The sequence below is a fragment of the Petaurus breviceps genome, unplaced genomic scaffold (genome assembly GCF_028583685.1).
Source record: "Petaurus breviceps papuanus isolate PSGF00001 unplaced genomic scaffold, PetGlider_PUasm1.0 90740, whole genome shotgun sequence".
In the NCBI taxonomy this organism is placed as follows: domain Eukaryota; kingdom Metazoa; phylum Chordata; class Mammalia; order Diprotodontia; family Petauridae; genus Petaurus; species Petaurus breviceps.
This window is the reverse complement of record NW_027187330.1, coordinates 3065631-3083572: the sequence shown is the minus strand read 5'-3', so window position 1 is coordinate 3083572 and position 17942 is coordinate 3065631. Positions and strand designations below refer to the sequence as shown.

General features: G+C 40.9%; 1 protein-coding gene across 6 annotated transcripts in view; it reads right to left on the bottom strand.

Annotated features, from left to right (window-relative positions):
* Positions 1–17942, bottom strand: part of R3HCC1L (R3H domain and coiled-coil containing 1 like) — a 120822-nt gene that overhangs the window by 9195 nt on the left and 93685 nt on the right. For all 6 annotated transcript variants that reach the window (XM_069067158.1, XM_069067159.1, XM_069067156.1 and 3 more), the window contains 4 exons: positions 15361–15536; positions 2444–2514; positions 1245–1340; positions 669–809 (listed from right to left, as the gene is read on the bottom strand). In XM_069067158.1, coding sequence (XP_068923259.1) covers positions 669–809; positions 1245–1340; positions 2444–2514; positions 15361–15536 — 484 coding nt within the window. The remainder of the gene's footprint in view (positions 1–668; positions 810–1244; positions 1341–2443; positions 2515–15360; positions 15537–17942) is intronic.

Here is a 17942-nt window from a genome sequence, read left to right as displayed (position 1 = left end):
TAACTTCAGCTCCCAACTGTGGGGAAAGAAAAAAATCTAACTGTGGACTAGAAACATTTTCCTAGAACTCTAGCTACTAGTAAATAATTAGAAGACAGGGACTCCAGATCATGTCACACTGGAAATATTCAGGGGTGTCTCAGACCAAAAAAAAAAAAAATCAAAATCATTCTCTCTTGTTGTTAACAGAATTTCCAGCACTATGCTTCTGTTACTTCTTACCTGAGCATTGATAAGATCAGATCACACTGATCTAATGGATGTGCTGAGCACAAACCATGGCAAATTTCCTTTCATTCTAGAGGCAGGATTTCCACTAGAAATGTACTTCACAAGAAAGTCTTTGCTAAAGGTTGGGGAAGACATTACTATGCTTTACAAAGAACCACAGATGTTATCTAGAGGGTTGATACATATCTCATGAAAAACACTGCAAGAAGCATTGATTAGAATATCTGGTTGGGTATAAAACAGATTTTAGAATGCCTTTCTCCCAAAGAAAGCACAACAGCATCAGCACAACAACCATCTCATTACCTCCAAGAGCTTTCACAGGGAGGGAAATGGCAAAACGAAACAGGCTGCTCTCCTTTCCTCAATGGCCTTCAAGGGAGGCTCTGGAAAAGTTCTTAAAAAGAACAAGGGAAGGAATCAATTCTCCAACTCACCACGGGCTTCCTGCAGCTTCTTGAGCTCGGCATCCCGTTCTGCTTTGGTTCGCTGACTCCGCACCCCAAGGGCACTGATCACTAGCCTTCGGGCCAGGGCAGCGGAAGTCTCAGGACGTGCCTTGGCTGGCTGGAGAAACTCTAAGGAGGAAGCAGGGAGGAGGAGGGAGTAAGCAGGAGTAAGAAGTAAGCAGCTCAGTCCTAAGTGATTTAACACAGTAATTAACATACCAAATAGACTAACAAGGGCTGCATCAGCAGTAATTAATACTAGTGTTAGATGAGCATCACAGGAAATTAACATTGTGAAGTACAACTTGGCTTCATCATCTGCAATAACACAACTTTATGCAGTGATTACATTAAGCCAGTCAGTCTCAGCCAGACCTGGATCTAGCAGTGATGAGACACAGGACAGGCTGGAGGGAGGACACGCCTGCTCCAACGACCCCATCAGAGCCCCAGATGAACTTCTTCACTTGTCAAGAGGACTCAGAGAGGGACAGCCCTGCAGCTCTGGGACTGTTGGTGCCACACAGGGACAGAAAATCAGGTACCAATGGGGGCCCGACTCACCAGCACAAGCTCTTGCTTTGGCTTTGGCTGCTCTTGTGGCCTGAGAGAGGGGCCGGATCTTTACCATCATGTGCTTAGTATTCAGGGCATCACGAGCTGCAGAGAAGTTTTAACATGAACAGTAAGAAAGGAATGAAAAGAAGAAAAATCTGAAGCTGGTTCTCAGAAGTAACTTCTTGGAAATAGGGGAAGTGATAGAAACTATCCATTTCATTCACTTGTTCAACAAATATTTCTTTATTCCTATTATACACCAGGAACTATATTAGGTACTTGGAATACAAACACAACAGATCCTGGTCTCAAGGGGTTGGGGGTAAGGGTAGGGGGAGTCTAATGTCTGAGAAGACCCCCCCCCCCCCAGTTCTTTCATGGGGATGCTTACATATATGAAGGCATATAAAAACAAAAAAAGTGTGGCTATCACAAGCTTCCAAGGGGTCTTTTGGTATCACAATTTAATTACTCCTGGTGCCTTTTTTTGGGGAGGGTGGAGGAGAGGTGTTCAGATTTATTATTTCATTGATTCTGATGGTGATGAAATAGCATCAAAAGTACTGTGGAAAAATCTCCTCCAGGTATTAGTAAGTAAATGTAACACCTTCCACCAGATTCAGAAGTAATCCTTCAGAAGATGGAGAAGGACTGCTCTCTTTATATCACCCATCACCTACAAATCAAGGTGCCAAGATACCACTGTAAAAAAACCTGCAGTTGTCCCAGAGCCCCTACTGTCTGAAGAGAAATTCAAAGGACCATTAGAGCTGATAAGGGTAGTCATATTACAGGAGGAAAAGGAGGGCAGGAAAGGAAGGGAATCAGAATTTGAGAGCTGGAAGGGAACCCAGTGGCTATTCGGCTTAATCTATTATACTACAGACATTCCTCTCCAGCCCCTGCATGGAAACCACTGAGCTGGAAGAATCGAGCATCTTTGGAGACAAGCCATGTGACTTTCAGACAGCTCTAATTGTTAGAAAGTTCTTCCTCGCATCAAGCTGAAATCTGCCTTTAAGGCAAGTTGTCTTCTGGGATCAACTGAACAAGCCTAACCTCCCTTCTCAGGACAGTTCTTCGGATACTTGAGGACAGTCCTTCGGATACTTGAGGACAGTCCTAATATCTTCTCTGAGTCTTCTCTTCTCCAGCTAAACATGCCTGGTTCCTTCAATTGGTAAGAACAGATGAGAGAGAGATACCTGTAATGGGACTGGAGAACACTCCTAGAGCATGTGTGTCGTCCACCCACTTAATATCAAATCCTTTCTTTCTGCAACACAAGAAAGCAAACATTGTACTCCTTAAAATAAGATAGTTTTATTCTTCTGATAAACATTTATTAAGTTCCTATAAAGTCTCATAAAATACATTACACTGAGAAAGGAAGGGAAAGAAACCGCCAATCTCATATAAAGTCAAAAGTGGATAATGATATACAGGGAAAAAAAAACACAGCTTGGAGAACAGAAGCTGCCGCTGAATTTTAAAAGCAATAATGTCATCACAGAGCACTACCCGGGAGTATTTGATGTTCCCAAGCACTTTACAGACATCAACTAATTAATCTTCACAAGTCCCTGGGGAGGGAATGTATTAAATGCACTATTTGGAAGAGGCATTCTTGTGGGCAGGGGACAAGGGAGAGGTGGAAAGCAGGTACAGGGGAGGGGGTGGAGGAGTACTAGAAGGGATAAGGTGAACTGGGAAGGTTACTTGGATTTAATGCAAATGTAGGCTCAAGGGCATAAAGAGATCACACAGTAAGATGGAGTTCATAGAAAAAAGGCAAAAACAAATAATGAAGAAGGGGCAGCTCAACTAAAAGATGTCTTCTGTTTTTATTTTGAACTATTGCAGTAAAAACTATGATGAAGTCAGAAGAACTATGATAAAGAGAAATAATAAAATATAAAATGGATGCTAGATCAGATTAGAAGACAAAGCAGAGGAAAGTTAGCCCTTTGGCAAAATTAATAGGCTACCTACTTTGGAGCCAGGCAGAATCAAGCAATAAGGTTAAATACCTGTTTTGTGCCTTGCACTGTCCTAGGTGTTAGCTATACAATTATCTCTGCCTTCAAGGAGCTTACAGTATCTGAAGGGGCAGACTACACATACATACATCAAGTGAGAATAGACACAAGGCACTTGTAGGAAAGACACTAGCAGTGGAGGGGGGGGAGGGATCAGAAAAGGCTTCATGTGGGAAGTAGCCTTGGAGCTGAGTCCTGAAGGAAGCTAGGGATGCTAGGAGAAAAGAGTGGGATGGGAGTGCATTTTGGGCATGGGAGACAACTAGTGCAAAAGGCATGAGGGGTGGAATGGAGTAGCATGTGGGAAGAAAAGTAAAAAGGCCAATTTGGCCGGAACACAGTATACATAAAAGGGAATGATGTGTCAAGAAAAGCAAGATGGGGCCAGGTTGTGAATGTCTGAAGGGAGAGAGAGGGAAGGAGGGAGGGAGGACAAGAGGAAAGCAAAGAGGGAAGGAAAAAAAGAAGGAAGGAAAGAGGATGGGAGGTAGCAGTGAGGGAGGGAGGAAGGAAGGCATTTATTAAATACCTACAATATGCCAGGCACTGTACTAAGTGCTTTATAACTATCTCCTTTGATCCTTACAACAACCTGGGTAGCTAGGTGCTATTATTATCCCCATTTTACAGCTGAGGAAACTGAGGCAGAGAGCAGTTAAGTGCTTGCCTAGTAAGTATCTAAGGCCAGATCTCAAATAAAGTCTTCTTGACGCCAGACCCAGCACTCTATCCACTGAGCCTAGAGATAACAGGCAGCTACTGAGGTTTACTGAGCAGGGTGCTACAGTTAGACCTGCACTTTGGGACAATCCCTTTGGCAGCTGTATGGAGAATGGACTGGAGTAAGTACAGAGGCAAGAAGTTTGGTTAAAAGGCTGCTGCAACAATTAGGTAAGCCGATTAATAGTCAGGCTACTGTAACAGTGAGGTGATGAGAGCCTGGACTAGGGTGATGGATATGAGATGTTGCAGAGGCTCTGCCAGAACGAGCTGCATGCCTTTGAGTAAGTCTTTATTTGGGGGCTTCCATTTTCTCACCAATAAAAGAAAGGGGTTGAACTAGATGTTTACTGTGGTCTCTTATAGCTCCAACTCTAGGGTTCTATAGTACTCAGTGAATTCAGAAGTCTGAACGCACAAGTCTGGCGTCTGCCCTCCTGCTTTCTCAAAAAGGGATTACGTATTAACTTGAAAAATCACACCAATATAGGCATTACTCATACCCCACTCTCAGGACATCCAGCCAGGAAAAGACCCTTTTGAGGAAAACCAGATAAAAGGAAATGAAAGTGATTTAGGTTAATTAGAAAAAAGAATTTCCTTGCTGAAAAAGTGATTAAGCACTTCAAGTTATTACAGAGAGAGATAGGAGAGGATCTTTCTCTGGAAAGCTTCGGTAACATGACAGCTATCTATCTAAAAAGATTTGTGTGATGAAAGATGAAGTTTATAATTTCTGGAAGATTCTTGTTGCCACAGTCTGAAACGTATATTTGAAAGTGATGGGATGGGCCTACAGTCTTTCTTTGGCAAAGTCTAGAAAACAAATAATAAATGTTTATCCCTTAAAGACAACAATAAAAGTACTTTGGCTTTAACATATACCATTCACTAACAACAGCCTAACTTAGAAGATTACTCTTTTGAGAGAGGATTAAATTGGTTTTTAAAACCTATTATGCATTTTGTAAGTCATGTGCCTTTAATACTGACACTGAAAAAAAATTGCAACATATTTTAGACTCCTTGATCTATTTTACATGTTCAGAATTAGGATCTCATGAATTCAATATATAAAGTCATGAATATTTAAATTAATATTTTCAAACAAGAATCCTGGTTCTCAAGCTGTAACTCACCAAAGTGAGGTACTCAACAACCTGGTACAACTCAGGTGGGTCTGGACATCATGGTGTCTATCATTACAGCCAACATTGGTAATTCTTGAACATGGGTGCTAATGACCAAACTCAATTCTGAGCATCCCCTCTAATCTGGAGCACAATGGGATTCCTGACATGGTCTCTCAGATTCCCTCTGAACCACAGCCAGGTTTCACTGACTCTAGGGCCAATTCTGGAATTACACAAAACTGGGCTCAGCTCCTGAGCTGGGAAGCACAACTGTTACTTTCTGCTTTGGAGAGCAGATCCATTCTCAAGGCTTGGGATTTCAGTGACCTCATCAGTCCTATTCTTCAAGAACAGAAACAGCAAATGGAAGGCTGTGATGAAGAACAGTAAAGAAGGCTGGTTTGTTAAGATCACAGGGAGTGTGAAAGTTAAAAAGGCTGGAAAGGTTGGAGCCTTTAGGTTGTGAGGCCTTTAAATTCCAAATGGAGGAGTTTATATTTAGTTCAGAGGTAAAAGGAAGCCACTAGAGTTTACTGAACAGGAGAGTGATATCGCCAGACAGATGCTTTAGGAAATCACTTTGGCAAGCTGTTTGGAGGAGTGAGGAGAGAACAGAGACAGGGAGACTAATTAGGAGGCATTACAATATTTACACATGAGGTGATGAAGGACTGAGTTAGGTTGAAGGCTGTATGGGTAGAGAGAAGGGGATGGATGTGAGAGGTATTGTGCAAGTATAAACAACTGATTAGATATATGGGGTAAGGAAGAATGAGAAGTCAAGGATAATTATGAGGTTGTGAACTGAGTAAGTGGAAGGATGGTGGTGCCCTTGACAATAACAGAGAAGTCTGGAAGAAGGATGAGATGGGAGGAAAAGATATTAAGTTCTGTTTTGAACATCCTGGGTAAGAGATTACAGCTTGAAATGTACTGAAGCCCAAGATGCAGAAAAAGACATACATTTTCAGATACAGTCAATGTGGGAATTTGTTTGTTTGACTACTCCATGGCGCCTCCATCTCTCGGCTCTGGGCATTTATCTGGCCCTCTCCCATGCCTGGAATGTTCTCCTTCCTCATCACCTACTGACCTCCTTGGCTTAAGTTCCAACCAAAACCTTCCCTTCTATAGGAAGCAACCCTCCTAATACCAGTGCCTGCTCTCTCTTAACCACTTCCCATTTACCCTGTCATTAGCATGTTAGAGCATATCTGTTTGTTTGTTGTCCCCTCCATTAGAATGTGAGATCCTGGAGGACAGGAATTGTCTTTTGCTTCTTCTCGTATAAGGGTGGGAAGTCAAGGTGGATATGTGTAGGAGAGAAAAAAAAAAGAAAGACAAATGGATAACTGATGCATCTTTTTTTTAAAGTGCAGAGAACACAAGGATATCTGGTAAGGAGCAGAGACAAGCCAGACAGCTTTGAAAGCTACAAGTTGAATTTATATACATAGGAAGAAAAACAAGTTGTATGTAACAGACACCTGTAGTTTCTTGTGAAATCCTTTTCTATTTTACTATCTATAGAAAATGCCCATTTAATTGGTTTTGCTTGTTAATTTCAGAATAAAACAACAATGACACAACGAAATGTATAACAGACATGATAAGGAAGGACTAGATAGAGCTCAGCAAAGAGACTAGGGCTGGACACGGAGTCAACTGGTTAGTGAAAAAGCATCAGCAAACACTCAGTATGGACTGCATGATACTCTGCACTGGGGACACAAAGAAAAGGCAGACCCTGTTCTCTAGGAGCTCATGTTCTACTGAGGGGAGACATCATGTAATTAACTAGGCATGTACACTGTAGACAGAAAAGATGGAAGGGAATGGGAAAGGCATTCTGTAGAAGAAGGCACTGAAGCCGCATCCTGAAGGAAGTCAGATAATCTAAAAGGTGAAGCACAGAGACAGGAAATGGAGAGTCATGTTCAAAGAACTATAAGCGGACCCCTGAAGCTGGATTGTAGAGTTTGTGGAAGGGACGGACATATAACAAAACTAGAAAGAAGAATAGGAAAAGGGGAGATTGCGAAGAATTTTAAATGCCAAACAGGGGAATTTATATTTTATTCTGTAGATAATAGGGAGCCACTGACTGGGAGGGTGGAGTTGGGAGTGGAGCATGGTCGGATCTATGCTTTAGAAAAACCACTTTGGCAGCCGAGTACAGATCTGGATGTCATCTGCATAGAGATGATAAATTAAATCCATCCTTCCTTCATCTCATTGATCCCATTCATTTACTACATCTCGTCTATTCTGCCTTCAAGAAGTCCTCTGTATCCACCCAATCTCTTCCACTATCAATGCCAAGTAATTGAGGACCTTACTATTTAATGCCTCCCAACAATCTCCTGCTTTTTTCTAACTCTAGTCTTTTCTTCATTCAATCTCTCTTTTACTTATCTACATACAGGATCTCAGAGCTGGAAGGGATATTAGCTCACCACATACCTGAAAAAGAATTGCTGCTACAACCAAGCTGAAAAGAGGCCACTGGACACAAGACCCCCCAGGAGAGGGAGGCTGCTACTTCCTGAAGTACAGCACCTACAGATTTAGCTTCTTAACACACTGTTTTATGCAAAAAATGCAAGTTGGTTTGCAGGACAAAGTCAAAGCTCCTCCTCAGTCTAGTTTCTATACTCACCATGATAATTTGGACCCTTCCTGGGTAATGATTCTCATTTTATTACTCAACACAAATGTATCTCCCAAACTCCTCACTGAAATGATTCAGAGCATGGTCAGTTCTGTCTCTGAAATATCTGCCCAAATAGTTTCCTTCTCCTTTTTCTGTAACCATTTTAAAAGATCCAAGTCCATCCCCACATCCTCCATGAAAACTTGACTTAACCAAACTATCCCCCTCCCCCACACACAATGATTTGCCCCTTTTCCAAACTCCCATCATAGAACCACATAAAGGAGGAAAACATCAACAGTTCTCCCGTGCAGCCTCCTGGCCCATGAAATATTCTTTCTAAAACATCCCTGGGGGGCAGCTAGGTGGCACAGTGAATACAGCACCAGCCCTGGAGTCAGGAGGACCTGAGTTCAGCTCCGGACTCAGACACTTGACACACTTACTGGCCGTGTGACTTTGGGCAAGTCACTTAACCCCAATTGCCCTCCAAAAAAAAAAAAAAATCCCTGATCAGGGGATATATCACTCTTCGAAGACTTCTAGCCACAGGAGTTCATTAATACCCCCAAGCTGCTCAAGCATTACTTTCTACTTCTGACCTTTCAAACCACAGAGAACACGTCTGTTTTTCTTCAGTTTCTTCAGTGTAGTGATCATCAGTCTCTTTAGTCTCTCCACCACCCCACCCCCCTTCCCATCCTTCCTTTCCAGGCTCAATATCTCTAGGTCCTCCAGATGTTCCCTCATATCACATGATTTCTACATCTCAGTAAGTGTCATTTTCCTTGTTGAAAAGAATAGTGGAGAGGGTGGGAGGGAAAGAAGAAATTAAGTAGCTCTGCCTTCTCCAACACATGGGTCTGCCTTATTCTTTTCTTAATCGTCTCTAAGCACATCTGAAAATACTCTTTTTTCTTGGCTGTAGCCTCTTGGACTCTCTTCTGCTAGGCTGAGTCACTCTTTTGTATTTATCCTTGGTCACATGTCCCCTCCATCTTCTGGACACATCTTTTAAAAACGTGAGCTAATCAGAGAACAAGCTATATTGGCACACAGGTTTGTTCCTGTGTGCCCCACCACCCCTTCTTTGACAAGAGTTTCAATGTTTTGTTTGTTTTTAAGACTCTCCGATGCTACAAGAGGTATATCTCTCTTCAGAGTCTCTGACCATGGCATTACACTCTTCTTTTCTCTTATCTTTGCTTTTCTTCATTTTGTCTAGCATTATATGGTTGCCTTCCCCAAGGTTCCTACCATTTCCCCTTCAATAACTTCTTTCATGTTTGTTAGAATTTGGTACAGTGGAAAGAACATGGATTCTGGAGTCAGAGGATCCAGGTTAAAATCCTACCTCTGACACATACAAGTCATTTCAACTCCACAGGTCTCAAACTCTTCATTTGTAAGATGAGGGTGGGTTGGGGGAGCCAATAAACAGTTTCTGAGTTCCTTAACATTTTAAGCTACAATCCTAAAACATACACAATAATTCCTTTTGTTTCTTCCTCTGCCTTATGAGAAAATAAATTAACAGCAAGGCCAGTCAAGGATTTATCAGATGCTCTGCTTTTAAAAGAATGAGACTTCTAGAAGATGCTTACATTGTCAAATTTTCTTCCCATCAAATTATCACCAAATTTTGCTTCCTGTGCCAGTCTTATAGTCTATCTTAGAATAATATCATCTATATTCTCCACCTGACTGGACCACATATACCCTATAACAATACTGTTTCTATTTTTCCTTTATTTAAACATCAGTAAATATTCTTTTGTGTTTTAATTCTTATGTTCTAGAATACAAACACATACTTCTTTTTTTGGGGGAGAGAAGGCAAGGCAATTGGGTTCCTGAATTCAAGAAATAGTATTTGCTATCTGTACTTTGTTGTCAGTCAATAAACATTTATTAAGCACCTACTATGTGCCAGGAACTGTGCTAAATTCCGGGGACACAAAGAAAGGAATAAGATAGTTCCTGCCATCAAGGAGCTCAGGGTCTAATGGGAGGAAACAATACAAAAAAAGAAGCTGAAATCTGTGTGCGCGCACAGTGGTAGTGATGATGGTAGTGGTGGTATGTACCCAGTAGAAGGGAACATGATACAATCTTGTAGTCAAGGTGGGAAAATGAGTTGAGGAGGTACAAGTTACAGAACTAAATTCATCTTGCAGAATGATGAAATCTATAGATCTTGAAATCTAGGAGAACATCTGGGTGGGAAATGAAGTGAATTCCCAGGGTGCCCTCTTTTTTTTTTTTTGGAAAGGGGAAGGCAAGGCAATTGGGGTTAAGTGACTTGCCCAAGGTCACATGGCTAGTAAAGTTTTAAGTGTCTGAGGCTGTATTTGAATTCAGGTCCTCCTGACTCCAGGGCCGTTGCTCTATTTACTGTGCCACCTAGCTGCCCCTCGGGGTACCCTCTTTAAATGGTGGAAGATCTGGGAGTAGCACTCCAAAGTCTGACCTCCACCCTCTCCAAGCAGAAGGAGGGAGGATCTGTTGTACTCATACACTGGCAGCTGAGATTATAAACATTATTCATCTATGTAGTACCAACCATGCCAATTTCTATTATGTGTGTATATCTCTATCTATCTATCTATCTATCTATCTATCTATCTATCTATCTATCTATCTATCTATCTATATATAAAATCACTGAGTACTTCTAATGGTAGCTCTCTGTCATCTTTGGGAGATACAGTCTTAAGACATGTTGTGACAGCACACATTTCTACTTTCTATGTCAGGTCTAGCATCATCAACAGATCTTTTCAACTTGACGGTAATAGAATTCTGCCACTGGTTTGTGCCTGTGAATATTCCTTAGTGTTCTATGGAATATGGGATGGTACTTTTTCAGAGCAGAACAAATTATTCTTTGAAGATAAATCTCATATCTATTGTAGAGTTCCAATAAGAAAATGTTTCTTCTCTTTCCTTAATGTCTCAATCTTTTACTTACCTAACTCTAAACAATGATTTTGGTCCTCTTGTCCCCAAATAATTTTTTTTTCAGAATTATTTTTCATTTTATATAAGAAAACTTTGTTATCTCTAATAACATAGAAGTGTACTTCAGATGGACTTCAAGTCTTTCACCTTCTCTAGTAGACTAGCTTATAGTGTGTTAGATATAGCTGGTGATCACCTTATTTGCTCTATATGACATGGCAAGAGTTTCTTCTGTATCAATATTTCCTTGTCTCCAAGGTGAAAAAAGTATTTGACAACACTCCCACTCCTCAACTAAACTCTTAATCTGCCTGCAAACTGTCACTAAAAGCTGCTTGTTTACTGTGTTTGCCGAGGTTCCTAAGAAAACTCCTATCTCTCTTTCCCTGGCAGCTGGCCTACTAGCAATATTAGTAATCAGCACTTAGCAAGGGGCTCCTCTACCCTGACAGAAGAAAGAACAGAATTAACAAAAGCTTCTATATAGTCACAAAAATATGTTTTGCAAAGTGGTAAGCAGTATATGCAATTGTTTACAATGTTCTAATACTTAGACTGTACCACACAACACAGCACTTAATCATATTTTGCTTTATGTGTGGATGGCTCATCTTCCTGAAAAGCCAACAGTAAACTTCCTCAGGGGTGGATCTATGTCATTATATTTGATCTGAATCCCCGACAGCACAAAGAGAATTATTAAGTAAACTACAGGCACTCAATAAATACTTACCAATTTGCAGATGAGAAAGTGAGGAAAATATATGTTTGGGAAGAGATGACAGAGGCAAATATTGAAAGACAGGTTTTATATAAATACTTGTTAACCAGATAAGAAACATATAGAATTTTAATATTAAAGTTAAGAATTGTGAATATGGTGGAGGGGGGGGATAGGGCAGTCAAGATGACAGAGTAGAAACAGAACCTCTGCGCGGCTCTGGCTCCCACCACCTCCAATTTATGTAAAAGGGGACTCTGAACAAACTTTGGAGCTACAGAACCCACAAAATTTCACAGAGAAGCTAACCTCCCATGGAGGAAAGCCCAGCAGGCTAGCAGGAATTGGCCAGCCCACTGCTCTGGGAGCCGAGCCCAGCCCCAAAGTAGCCTGAGGTTTTAGCCCCAGGGTGGGCCTGACAAACCACTGGCTGGAGGGACTTTAGATCACCAGCAGCTGTGGTGGTTTCCAGAATTATCAACACATAGATGCAAAGGAAAAAGTGAGAGGTCACTGCAGTGTGCACTTTGGGATCCAGTAGTTGGGAGTGTCAGCTTTTGCCCCTGGGGACAGAAGCCACTGAGGAGCCCCGGCCGTGCAGCTGCCCCCACATGGCAGCTTCAGCTCCTGGCCTGCAGAGTGTAGGGGGTCCAAGCGACCAGTCTGAGGAGTAATCACTCTTGCTTTAACCTGCTTGGATCTGGATTGCAGTCTAGGGTGGAGGTCCTGGGGTGTGCGACCAGCATGCCAGAGTGTGTGGAGGCTTCAGAGAGGGTACCCAACTAATACCTTCAGCAGCTGAGAAAACCCCAGCATTTGGGACGAAGCTGCCCTATCTGGTGGCAGAGTCCTACTGTGGCAAAAAGCCCAGGGGTCATGTGACTGAGTGGCGACATGAGCAGGCAAAGGAAGCAAAATAAACAGAGTATCCCAACTTTACACTCCTATTTTGGTGACAAAAAGGAGCAAAGCATGGAACAGGAGGAAGACAGTACAGTCAGAACTCCTGCACCACAAGCTTCAAAGAAAACACGAGCTGGTTATAGGCATAGAGGAGGTTATGAAGCAAATAAGAGAAGTGGAGGAAAAATTGGGAAGAGAAATGAGAACAATGCAAGAAAATTATGAAATGAGAGTCAACAGTGTGACTGAGGAAAATAACACCTTAAAAAATAGACTTACTCAAATAGCAAAAGAGGCTCAAAAAGGCAATGAGGAGAAGAATGCCTTAAAAAGTCAAATCTGCCAGATGGAAAAAGAATCTCAAAAGCTCAATGAGGAGAATCATTCCTTCAGAATTAGACTGGAGCAAATGGAAGCTAGTGACTTTATGAGAAATCAAGATGCTGTTATACAGATCCAAACAAATGAAAGAAGAGAAGGCAATGTGAAATATCTCATGGGAAAAACCACTGACCTGGAAAATAGATCCAGGAGAGAGAATTTAAAAATTATTGGACTACCTGAAAGCCATGATCAAAGAAAGAACCTAGAAATCATTCTCCAAGAAATTCTCAAGGAAAACTGCCCTGATGTTTTAGAACCAGAGGGCAAAAATAGAGGTTGAAAGAATCTACTGATTACCTCCTGAAGAAGATCCCCAAAAGAAAACTCCTAGGAATATTATAGCCAGCTTCCAGAATTCCCAGATCAAGGAGAGAATATTACAAGCAGCCAGGAAGAAACAATTTGAATATTGTGGAAACACAATCAGGATAACCCAGGACCTGGCAGCTTCTACACTGAGGGATTGAAGGGCTTGGAATATAATATTCCGGAGGGCAAAGGAGCTAGGATTAAAACCAAGAATCACCTACCCAGAAAAACTGAGTATCATGTTTCAGGGGAAAATATGGTCATTCAGTGGAATAGAGGACTTTCAAGCATTCTTGATGAAAAAACCACAGTTGAATAGAAAATTTGCTATTCAGATACAAGAAGCAAGAGAAGCACGAGAAGGTAAACAGGGAAAAGAAATCATAAGGAACTTATCAAAGCTGAACTATTTACATTCCTACATGGAAAAACGATAACTGTAACTGATGAAACTTTTCTCAGTATGAAAATAGTTGAAGGGAATAGAAATATATATATAGTCTTTATCGGAGGATATATAGGCGTATGAATACATATATGAATGTATATATATGTTTACAGGTATACATAGATAGAGGGCACAGGACTAATTTAATAGGAAGGGATGATACTTAAAAGGTGAAATTAAGAGATGAGAGAGGAATATGACAAGAGGAGATGGGGAGAGACAGAATGGGGTAAACTATCTCATATAGAAGAGGCAAGGGAAAATGGTTACAATGGAGGGAAAGAACAGGAAGGCAAAAAGACAAAACCTTATTCTCACTGAATTTGGCTCAGGGAGGGAATGACATACACACTAAATAGGGTATCTCAGTCTATAGGAGAGTAGGGGGGAAAAGGATGAGAGGGGGGGATGATGGAAGGGAAGGCAGGCTGGGGGGAGGGAAGTTGGAAGCACCCACTTTTGAAAAGGGATGGGATCAAAGTAGAGAATAGAACAAGTGGGAGGTGGGATAGGAGGGAGGGAAATATAGTCAGTCTTTTACAATATATCTACTATGGTAATGTTTTGCATAGCTACACGTGTACAACCTCTACTGAACTGCTTATCTTCCCAGAAAGGGTGGGTGACAAGGGAGGAAGGGAATGAATCTGGAATTCAAAGTTTTAAAATCAAATGTTTAAAAATATATAAATAGTATTATTAATACTATTTTACATGTAACTGGGAAATAAGATATACAGGCATTGCAGCACAGAGATCCACAATGCCCTACTGGAAAAGTTGAAGGGGGTATGAGAGAAGATATGTGAGAGAGCAGATTGGAGGGGATATCCTGTGGGACTGTTATTTTGGGGCAATGGGTAGGGGAAAAACGGGGAAAAAATTTGTAACTCAAAATCTGGTGGAAATAAATGATGTAAACCAGAAGTTAATAAAGCATTTGGAAAAAAAAAAAAAGAATTGTGAATATGTAGTAATCAAAAGAACTGATATTCAAATTGAATAATTGGCAGGGTACGAGCAGATGCATAAGATATTTAAATAAGACAGAAATAATTCAAGTACTGGAAGGATTGATTCTTAAGGAAATATGATTAAATTTAAATGTGACTATGTAAAGAAGCATGGAGAATCTTTTGGATTTGTGGGAAAAAAAGAATAAGATTCTTTACTACAAAAATATTTAGAAAAAGACTGAACTAAACACTAGAGAATATTGTGTGTGGGGAAAATGTTAGTTCTAGCCAGACACAGGCCCAAATCAGTAGAGTTATCTTTTCCCACACTAATCTTTACAAGGTTTAGCAGAAAGTAGTCAGAAATGATGGAGTCAAGTTGAGCACAGTTAATTTAAAGAGATTTGGGAGAAAATGGTATGCTAAAGGAAGAAGAAAAGTTTCTATTGTAGTTAAGTCTAAGCAAAGTATTTGACAGCTTCATGATGCTATCTAAGTAGGGGTGGAAAAGCCTTTTAGTGAAAGCCAAAAATAAACAGTCAGAAAAATTCAGGGCAAACTTAGGGGAGATGGAGTCCAGAAAAAAAAGCACGGCCAATTGGAAACCATTCCACCATTTAAAGGACTAAATGTAAAGAAGGCAAGTTAAGGGTAACAGATCTTTGAGTGAGAAATGATTTGATTCACAGGAAGAGTTTGAAAAGTCACTAATTGTGGGGGATTATTTTTGATAACAGTATTGGTAAAAAAAAAATTAAACTTTAGGGACATAAGTTAACTTGAAGCTGTAGTCATTTTTAGGAAAAGAGAAGACGTTCAAGTGTTTGCAGAAGGCTTTCAAAGTTTCTTTACCCCAAGGCCTCCCACCCCCCCCCAACCATGTAAGAACACTCACTGATAGCTGCAGAAGACACGTAGGAGGTCTTCGGTGCGAAATTCCTGAGGGAAGTCATAGATTTCAATGACATGAGGAAGTTCACAATCGCTTATGTCAAGTTCATGAGCTTCATAGTTGTAATAATCATATCTAGGTTCCTGGAGACTCTTCCTGTTCTTTGAACTCCCAGATAACTAGGGAGGAAGAGGAAGCACATTAGTGATTGAGCCATTACCCAAATGACTGTAAATTCTGCTCCTATGTGAATATCTTCTTTTTTCATCCAGCCCCTACTCCCTGACTCTAGCCTTTTTACACATAAGATTGTACATGATGAGGGCAGAGCCAAGACGGCAGGCTAAGAGCAGGAACTTGCTTGAGCTCTCCCACAAACCCCTCCAAATACCTGTAAAAATGACTGTAAACAAATTCTAGAGCTACAGAACCCACAAAATGACAGAGTGAAGCAAAACTCTAGCCCAAGACAGGCTGGAAGGTCAATAGGAAGGGTATATCGCAGCAGGCTGGGAGTGGAACACAGTCTGGCATGGGTCACACCAGCATATACAGGACCATAGTAGGCCACGGGGGACTGAACACTGGCAGCTGTGGCAGTTTCGTGGCTTCTCAACCCAGAAACACCAAAGACAGCATAGAAGGTCAGTGAGAAAACTCTGCGGGACCTGGGTGAAAGAGGAGTGCAGCCCAGCTGGGGTTCAGCCCCAGCCCAGGGACAGTGGAGGTGTGGGTGGCAATGGCAACAGCAGCAGTGGCTGCAGCTGCTTCTGGAGCTCTGGGCCCACAGACAGTGGGGGATTAAAAAGGTGATACAAAACTCCTGAAGCCTGGGACAGACAGTACAATCATCCCCACCCTCACCCCCACTGGAAGCAGAGTCCTACTTTGACAAAGAGTTAGAAAGTCAAGTATTTGGCTGGGAAGATGAGCAAATAAAGCAAAAACTCAGAAAGGAGAGTGACGCAAGAGAATCATGAAAAATGAGTCCACAGCTTGCTAAAGGAGACCCCAAAAAAATGCTTAAGAAAATAAACCTTTAAAAAATAGACCAATCCAAATGGCAAAGCAGGTCCAAAAAGCCAATGAGGAGAAGAATGCCTTAAAAAGCAGAAATTGGCCAAATGGAAAAGGAGGTCCAAAAGCTCACTGAAGAAAATAATTCCTTAAAAATTAGATTGGAGCAAATGGAAGATAATGACTTTATGAGAAATAAAAAAAAATTATAAAACAGAACAAAAAAATGAAAAAAATAGAAGGCAATGTGAAATATCACATTGGAAAAAATCACTGACCTGGAAAATAGATATAGGAGAAATAATTTTAAAATTACTGGACTACCTGAAAGTCATGATCAAGAAAAGAGTCTAGACATTATCTTACAAGAAATTATCAAGGAAAACTGTCCTGATATTCTAGAACCAGAAGGTAAAACAGAAATTGAAGGAATCCACTGATTGCCTCTGAAAGAAATACCAAAAGGAAAACCCCTAAGAATATTATAGCCAAATTCCAGTGTTCCCAGGTCAAGGAGAAAATATTGCAAGCAGTCAGAAAGAAACAATTCAAGTATTGTGGAGTCACAGTCACGGTAACAAGTTTAGCAGCTTCTACATTAAAGGATGAGAAGGCTTGGGATATGATATTCTGGAGGGCAAAGGAGCTAGGATTACAATCAAGAATCACCTACCCAGCAAAACTGAGTAAAATACTTCAGAGGGAAAAATGGATATTCAATGAAATAGAGGCCTTCCAAGCATTCTTGATGAAAAGACCAGAGCTGAATGGAAATTGGTCAACAGAAAGTAAATAGATTTTTTTTTCCTATTGTTAAATTATTATTATTATTTATAAATTATTACTTATACATTTATTTATAAATTATTGTTAAAGCATGCACACACTACATGATGAATCTGATCAGTAAGTACAAAGAGAGGAAAGAGTGAGAGAGAGAGAGAGAGAGAGAGAGAATAAGTCAAATTATCTTTTTTTATTTTTTAATTATCTTTTTTTAAGTGAACCTTGCTCTCATCTGATTCGATTTACAGATGGAATAATACAAACACTCTCTTAGGTATCTTACTGGGAAGGGGATGGGGCTGGGGGGAGAAGATGATAGAAGGGAGGGCAGACTGGGGGATGGGGTCAAACACTTTTGAAAAGGGACAGAGTCAAAGGAGAAAATAGAATAAGTGGGGGGGGGCAGGATATGGTGTAAGGAAATATAGTTAGTCTTTCACAAGATGACTGTTACAGAAGTGTTTCGCATAACTATACATGTTTAACTATACTGAATTGCTTGCCTTCTCAATGATGGTGGGTGGGGAAGGAAGAAGGGAGAGAATTTGGTACTCAAAATTTTAAAAACAATTGTTAAAAATTGTTTTTACATGCAACTGGAAAATAAGATATACAAACAATGGGGTATAGAAATCTATCTTGCCCTACAACAAAGTAAGGGGAAAGGGGATAAGAAGGGGGGAGGCATGATAGAAGGGAGGGCAGACTAGGGGACGGGGGAATCAGAAGGCATGCCATCTGGGGTGGGGGGGAGGGGAGAGATGGGGAGAAAATTTGCAACT